Raw genomic sequence first — 8,659 nt, 5'->3', positions numbered from 1 at the left:
AAAAAAAAACAGGTCATCTTCAGTCGACCTATATAGCTGTAAGTCATTCATTTCCCCCCCGACAATCTGTGTTTTAACAGTCTATTTGTTTTTTAGTGGCTATGTATTTCATGATGTGTTTGTTACAAAATGTATCCCTCGGTTTTCTTTTCATTGGTATCTACTTTGTTTTCAGTCCTTTGCCATAATGAGCAATACGACCACAATGTTTTTCATTTAAACTTACTTTCTGCTGCATATATCTCTATGAAACAGTCAATATTGAGAATGTTTGGCTAGAGATTATTTAGTTAAATGATTGATGTATTTTGTATCAGTTTTTTGTTGAGATGTGATCTTTCTCTTATACACACACACACACACCCTAAGTTTATAAGCCAAATTTCACAAATATGCACCCAGTTCAAGAAACAGAACATTTCTATCTTTCCCAGAGGCCCATTTTGTGCTCCCTTTGGTCACTATTTCTCCTCCCAACTCCTAAGACTGATGTATGCACTTTTATTTTTTTTATTTTTTATTTTTTTTTGAGTTGGAGTCTCACTCTGTCCCCCAGACTGGAGTGCAGTGGCTGCTCCCGGCCACCGCAGCCTCAACCTGCTGGGCTCCGGCGATCCTTCTGCCTCAGTCTTCCAAGTAGCTGGAATTACAGGCAAGCGCTACCACGCCCGGCTGATTTTTTTGATTTATTGTAGAGATGAGGTCTCACTGCCCAGGCGGGTCTCGAACCCGCGGGCTCAGGCAATCCACTCACCTCAGCCTCCCAAGGCGTGGGGTTACAGGCTGAGCCACCGACCCCGGCATTTTTTTTTTTTTTGAGTTGGAGTCTCACTCTGTCGCCCAGGCTAGAGTGCAGTGACACGCTCATGGCCACCCCAGCCTTGACCTGCTGGGCTCCGGCGATCCTTCCACCTCATGCTTCCAGGTAGCCAGAACTTCAGGCGCACACTACCACATCTGGCTAATTTTTGATTTATTATAGAGATAAGGTCTCACCAAGTTGCCTGGACGGATCTCAAACCTTTGGGCTCAGGCAATCCACTCGCCTCAGCCTCCCAAAATGCTGGGATTACAGGCTGAGCCACTGAGCCCAGCCCTTTGCTCATTTTTCTGTTGAGTTGTTTGTCTTTTTCTTGTCAATGGATAAGAACTTGTATAATGTAGATGCTAATGCTTTGTTGTTTTTGTTCCAATAGTATTCCCAGTACTTTTTTTCCTTTTGGATGTGATGCTAGTTGTACCAGGCCTATTTATTAATCTATCTTTTTCTATTGAATTAAAATGCGATCTTTGTTGAATATTAAATTCTCAGAAGTCCAGGGATCAGCCTCTGGGCAGCCTATTTTGTTCTAGAGGTCTTTTCTCTCTCTCTTTTTTTAAACTTACATTTCTTGTCATTTTTTCAGTTATTTAGTATTTCACATGCACTTTGAAATTATTTCATTAAACTAAAAGATCCCCATTGTGTCTTTCATTGGAATTGCATTAAATTTATATTTGGAAGAATTAAACATTTTGTGATATGTTTTCTAATGCTCTGTCTTTCCATTTTTGCAGATCTCATTTTATGCCTTTTCATAACATTTTAAGTTTCCATCATGGAGGGCCTTGTGTCTTTTTTGTTACATTTATCCTAAATATAGATTTTTTTCTATTGTATATGAAATATTTTCCCCCATTTACTTTTCTTAATTGTTATCACTCCGATATGTCACAAGGGTTAAGAGAACAGAAATCCAAGCCATATTGCCTGGGGTTGAGTCCTGGTTCCATCACTTGCTGTTCAGTCCAAGCTTATAAAAATTAAAACAAACTTAAATTAGACATTTATATTAATGATTTTTTTAAAAATCAAGATCTATCACCCAGACTGGCACAGTCACAGCTTACTGTAGCCTTGAACTCGTGGGTCCAAGCAATCCTCTCTCCTCAGCCTCCCAAGTAGCTGGGACCACAGTTATGCTCAGCTAATTTTTTGATTTTTTTGTAGAGACGAGGTCTCATTAGGTTGCCTAGGCTGGTCTCTAATTCCTAGGCTCAAGCAATCCTCCCACCTCAGCTTCCCAAAGTGCTGGTATTACTGGCATGAGTCACCATATTTGGTCTAATGATACTTTACTGACACTTAAGTTGTTTCATTGCAGTATTATTCAGTCTAAGAATTTCTTCAAGCCTTTAATACTTACAAGGTTTCTATAAAATGTTGACCTTGGGTTTTTAGAGTCAAGTATTCAAATGCAAATACCAAGTAAGCTCAGGCAATCCTCTCCCCTCAGCCTCCCAAAGTGCTGGGATTGCAGGCTTGAGCCACTGGAAACAGCCCCAAGTAATGATTTTTAATAAACATTTCATAATTACATAGATCTGTCTCCAGCTAATTTTAAGATACTTTTCATAAATATTTATTGCAATGGTAATATGTTTTGGTTGTGAATTTTTATTTTTTATTTTTTGAGTTGGAGTCTCACTCTGACACCCAAACTGGAGTGCAGTGGCACGCTTATGGCCACTGCAGCCTAGACCTACTGGGCTCAGGCGATCCTTTTGCCCTAGCCTTCCAAGTAGCTGGAATGGAACACTCAATCACAAGAAAAAAAGGTAAATCATTACAAATATGAATAATTTTAAAGAGATAACCTTCATTTGTTTAACACTGTGTGTGTGTGTGTGTGTGTGTGTGTGTGTGTGTGTATATATATATATACTGAGTAAGACTCCAACTCAAAACACAAATAAATATACACAAAACAGTGTATATTTATTTATTTATTGAGTTGGAGTCTCACTCGGTCACTCAGGCTGAAATGCAGTGGCATACTGATGGCTACCACAGACTCGACCTACAGGTCTCAGGTGATCCTTCTGCCTCAGCCTCCCAAGCAGCTGGAACTACAGGTATGCATCACCACATTGGCTAATTTTTTGGTTTGTTGTGGAGATGAGGTCTTGCCAAGTTGCCCAGGCTGGTCTTGAACCCCTGGACTCAGGCAATCCTTTTACCTCCAACATTACAGGTGTGAGCCACTGCCCCTGGTGCTTAACACCATTGTTATGTGTCCTACAATATTCAAGACACTGTGGATAGGATAGATTTTCTACACAGACATTCATGTCCTCTATAAACAGGGACCATGTAATGCTTCTTTTCTGATTTGTATGCCTTTTATCTTCTTTTCCTGTCATATTGCAATGGCTAAGACTTCCATTATGATGTTGAATAGGTAAATACCAGATTTGGAGAGTAAGATCATAGATGTGGTTTTTGGCCTTGATGGTCACTAAAAGAGCTGATCATTTACAAGTTTAATTTTAAGTCTTTTCTCTTTCTCTCTACTTGTTATAAAGTGTGACATATCTTTCTTGAATAAATGTATTGTCTGTATTTAATTTCGAAACTTTATTTTATTGGGTATTCCCAGGCTCTACTTTCCTTTGTTAAAGGAATTGTGGTGTCACTAAAGAGCCAAGTAGAAGGCAGCCATGGTCCTCCAGATGCCCCAGCCTGTGATGAGGTTCTGGGAGAGGGCTTCATGGATGCTGATCTACATACAAACAGAGCACTCTTCTATTTGGGGCCAAGAACAAGAGGCCCATAACCAATTTGCCAGGTGATAAGTCTTCACTCATTATCTTAAATCCTACTTATGTGCCTGATTTATCCTAATGTAAAGGTTCCTGAGCTCCAGTTTTAATTATTTTAACTCTTAGCAAAACAGATTCTAGCTACATCTTGAAGGCAGAGCCAATAAGATTTGCTAAAAAGCTTAGGTGTGGTTCATGAAAAAAGAGAGAAGTCATAACACTTAGACTTTTGGCCTGAGTGGACAGAGGGCTAGTGCGGACAGTGACTAAGACAAGTCATAGGAGGCAGGATCTGGGGGGAGATAGGAGGTCGGTTTTGGACATGTTAGGCTGAAATGCCTATTAGATATCCAAGTGGAGAATGTCAAATAGGTTATATGAATCTAGATTTCAGAAAAGATCATCCAAATTTTAGGACTATCCTCACAAGTGTTCTGCATACACCAGGTCTGTAAAATTGTTCTTTAAAAAGAAAATTACATAAAAGGTTAAGGGTTCTGTTGGGAGCAGAATGCTAGGTTTGTCAAACATTGTCTCCTTTTTGCCAGTAGTTACTTAAAAATCACCCAGAGCACAGTGAGCCTGTAGGAGGCATGGAAGGTCTAGTACTGGGCCTACCTTCCTCCGAAGCTGTTTTAAACTCCTTTTCAGGGTGGTGGCCTCAGGGAGCTCCCTCAGAGTAGCTAATTGACCTTGAACTCAGAGAGATGGGAAGGTAGAGGATTCCCCCAATCAGAAACTCAATCAGGTGGACAACTCAAGCAAAGAAACAGTGAGAAGAGGGTACAAACTCCAGCCCCCAAAGGACTTCTCAGGATGGAGAAAAGGCCACAGAAGCATCCCCGCCTGCTCTAGAATTTTGTGATCCTAAGAAGGCAAGACCAAGTGAGACAGATCTTGCCAGTTTTCACACAGTCTTGGAACTTTGAAACTAGTACTATCCTTGGTGACATTGAGGACAATTTATTAGACTGGGCATGGTGACTCAAGCCTGTAATTCCAGCACTTTGGGAGGCAGAGTTGGGAGGATTGCCTGAGCCCAGGAGTTTGAGACCAGCATAGGCAACATAGTGAGACCTCATCTCTATAAAAAATTTAAAAAATTAGCCAGGTGTGGTGGTGTGCATCTCTAGTCCCAGCTGTTTGGGAGGCAGAAGGTGGGAGGATCACTTGACCCCAGATCAAGGCTGCAGTAAGTCATGATCACTTCAGCCTCCTGACAGAGTGACAGCCTGGCTCAAAAAAAAAAAAAAAAAAAGCACAACTTACTGTTTGCAGGCAGTAGTGATAACTTCATTTTCTAATGCTGTGAGTTAGTGAACATGTGTGATAGGGAAAATTGTTTGGGATTCTGGCAGTGACAGAGGGTTTCCAGGACTTGAAGATTTTGCTTGTCTCCCCAAATGCTGATTATGAAGTTGATTCAATTGTTACAGCGATTCAGTCAGTAGGCTCTCCTAGAAAGAACAGTGTACCACAAAAGGATGGAAACTCTATTCCAGAAGCTCTCCATGAAAGAAAGGGCCAGTGTTTGCAGAGGTTTCTATCATTTAGATTCATTTTATTTTCATTTACTAACTAGGCTTTTGTTCACCTGATCTTTCTTGTCTTTGCTCCAGAGTTACCTTATCAACTTTCCTTGTCCACCCTGTATAAAACAGTACCCCACCACCCACACCATACACTTCATATTTCTTCATATTTCTCTTTAATACTTACCAATGTCATTCTATGTATCTTACTTGTTTTGTTTACCGTGTGTCTTTTCCTAAGCTCTCTGAGGGCAGAAATTTTTATGCGATCTCCATTTTCTTTTTTTATTTTCATATAACTGTAGTGGTATGTTCATTTTTGTATCCTCAGCCTCTAAGGACAATGCTTCAATATTATTATTGAATGAATGAGTGATGAAGCTTATTTTTTTTTTTTTTTTGAGTAGGAGTCTCACTCTGTCACCCAGACTGGAGTGCAGTGGCCGCTTCCGGCCACCGCAGCCTCCACCTGCTGGGCTCCGGCGATCCTTCCCGCCTCAGCCTTCCGAGTAGCCGGAATTACAGGCATGCGCTACCACACCCGGCTGATTTTTTGATTTATTGCAGAGATGAGGTCTCGCCTGCCCAGGCAGGTCTCGAACCCGCGGGCTCAGGCAATTCACTCACCTCAGCCTCCCAAAGGCGCAGGATTACAGGCTGAGCCACCGAGCCCGGCTGAAGCTTAATTTTTATAAGTTCCAGGAAAGTTCAATGACGACATTGCCTCAAGTACCATAAAATTGGAAGTAATAATCCCAATTTCATGATTATATTTTTGAGATCAAAATGAATTTAAATAAATCACATTTAAATTGATACACAGAATTTATTTGTGCAAAACATATTTTTTTTCTTTTTGAGTGGGAGTCTCACTCTGCTGCCCAGGCTGGAGTGCAGTGCCATGCTTGTGGCCACTGCGGCCTCGACTTACTGGGCTCAGGTGATCCTTCCACCTCAGCCTTCCAAGTGACTGGAACTACAGACATACACCACCAAGTTCGGCTCATTTTTCTTGATTTATTGTAGAGATGACGTCTCACCAAGTTGCCCAAGCTGGTCTCGAACCCATGGGTTCAGGCAATCCTTTTACCTAGGCCTCCCCAAGTGCTGGGATTATAGGCATGAGCCACTGCACCCGGCCTGTGCAAAACATATTTAGTAACATTTATTAAGTACCTGGGGAAGGTCCTTTCACATATATGCTCTCTCCTCACATTGTCTCTGTTAGATCTTATTCACTTTTTTTTTTTTTTAAGAGACAGAGTCTTGTTCTGTCGTCCAGGCTGGAGTGCAGTGACTTGCTCATAATTCACTGCTGCCTTGGTCTCTTGGGCTTGAACGATCTACCCATCTCAGCCTCCTGAGTAGCTAGGATTTCAGACATGTACCATTTGCCAGGCTAGTTAAAAAAAATTTTTTTTTAAACAGGGTCTTGCTGAGTTGCCCAGGCTGGTCTTGAACTCCTGACCTCAGGTGATCCTCCTACCTCAGCCTCCCAAAGCACCGGGATTACAAGCATGAGCCACTGTGTTCAGCCACTAACTTCATCCTATAGATTAGAAAACTAAAACTGAGGGATAAAAATCATAGATCAGTCTTGAGACTTCAACTCAAGCCTTCTATTTTAGACTTCAAGTCTAGCTTTTTAATATTATACCTGTTTTTTTATTTTACAGATGAATCATAATTGACTTATAAAACACATTACAATTAGTCATTTTATCATACAAGGTATACTTTTTGTTGTTTGTCTTGTCAAGATAGAAGTTAACTAGCTGCCTCGTAATGAACGATAAGCCGGGCTCGGTGGCTCAGCCTGTAATCCCGCGCCTTTGGGAGGCTGAGGTGAGTGGATTGCCTGAGCCCGCGGGTTCGAGACCCGTCTGGGCAGCGAGACCTCATCTCTACCATAAATCAAAAAATCAGCCGGGCATGGTAGTGCATGCCTGTAATTCCGGCTACTCGGAAGGCCGAGGCGGAAGGATCGCCGGAGCCCAGCAGGTCGAGGCTCCGGGAGCGGCCACTGCACTCCAGTCTGGGCGACAGTGTGAGACTCCAACTCAAAAATAAAAATAAAAATAAAAAAATAATAAAATAAAATGCAAAAGCCTAAAAATACCTGTTTATGGAACACGTCCAAGCAAAATTTATCTACATTTTGACTTAGTTTTGGTTCCTGGTTTCTTTCTTCCTTGGTGTCATTCAAAGCACTTCATTAATGTATCCATGAACCGTTACTATAAAGAGATGCTTTGGTGGCTTACAGTTTGGGCTCTGGCACAAGAAGATATGATTGCAGACCCCAGCATTGCCCCTTATCCCTTGTGCAACCCTGGACAAATTGCTTAATCTCCGCAAGCTTAAATTTCCTCATCCGTAAAATGATTCTATTGCCCGCCTATTAGGATCGTGATGAGGTTTCAATGCATCAATCTTTGTGAAGTGTTTAGCATAGTATCTGGCACATGGTAGGTGTTCAGTAAATGCTAACAATTGTGAATCCCCCATCCAAGGGACTCATGATACAATGGGGAGAACAAACTTGCATTATAATACAGCAAATGTGGTTGCTTACATACTAGAAGTGTGTAGAGGAGTATAGAAAGAACATGGGAGAGGGAGTGACTCCTTGCTCTGGGAATCAGGGCATACCTCCCTGGAAAATGGCACTTGAGAAGTTTGCAAAAATTATGGGAGGAGAATTGCAATAAAAAATACAGTGACTCAGGAGCATGAGAGGCTGAGGCACGGTCTGGTGGTGGAAGAGAGAGAATTTAGCATCACGATAGGGTAGAATGTTTGGTGGGAGTTTTAGGCGAACCGGCTAGAGAGTCATCTTGGCTATAAAGAGTCCAGAGGGTGTATGCACTCCTCAGGAAGTTGGGCCTAATTCTGTAGATAGTAGGACTTCACCCAGAGATGGGCACTTAACAGTTGTGTGGCAGATAAGAAATAACACCTACCTCTCAGGATTCTTTTTTTTGAGCTGGAGTCTCACTCTGTCGCCCAGACTGGAGTGCAGTGGCCGCTCCCGGCCACCGCAGCCTCGACCTGCTGGGCTCCGGCGATCCTTCTGCTTCAGCCTTCCGAGTAGCCGGAATTACAGGCATGTGCTACCATGCCCAGTTGATTTTTTTGATTTATTGTAGAGATGAGGTCTCGCTGCCCAGGCGGGTCTCGAACCCGCGGGCTCAGGCAATCCACTCACCTCAGCCTCCCAAAGGCGCGGGGATTACAGGCCGAGCCACCGAGCCTGGCTTCAGGATTCTTTAGTTAACCTCTGTATGTACTGTCTGCGTGATAGCTATTAGTAGAGTAGTAATAATATTTTTCCAAGTTTGAAAGTTCTAAATCAACGTCTAAATCAGTGAGTTTCTTTTCATCTTCTAGGAATGTGCTGTTGCAAATACTAAAATGTAGATGTCCTGCTATTTGTTTTAATGCTAAGGATTTTGTGAGACTAGTGCTGCAAAGTTTTTGGTAATGATGGATGTTGGAAGCATGGCAAGTTGTAATTTTTTATCGCCTCTAAGATTTAACTCTTC

The 8,659-nt window shown here is 42.0% G+C and overlaps 1 protein-coding gene across 1 annotated transcript; it reads left to right on the top strand.

Moving 5' to 3' along the window:
- Positions 1–626: 626 nt before the first annotated feature.
- LOC110596623 (protein GVQW1-like) lies at positions 627–6,682 on the top strand (the record flags this gene model as incomplete). Its single annotated transcript, XM_021718043.1, has 2 exons — positions 627–674; positions 6,566–6,682. Coding segments are annotated over 2 exons (165 nt in total), but the record flags the coding sequence as incomplete, so codon positions are not given.
- Between the last annotated feature and the right edge of the window lie 1,977 nt (positions 6,683–8,659).

Source organism: Carlito syrichta, unplaced genomic scaffold (assembly GCF_000164805.1).
Source record: "Carlito syrichta isolate Samal-C Ts95f unplaced genomic scaffold, Tarsius_syrichta-2.0.1 Scaffold311753, whole genome shotgun sequence".
Classification (NCBI taxonomy): Eukaryota; Metazoa; Chordata; class Mammalia; order Primates; family Tarsiidae; genus Carlito; species Carlito syrichta.
Note: the sequence above shows the minus strand (reverse complement) of the source record. Positions and strands in the feature narration are given on the sequence as shown.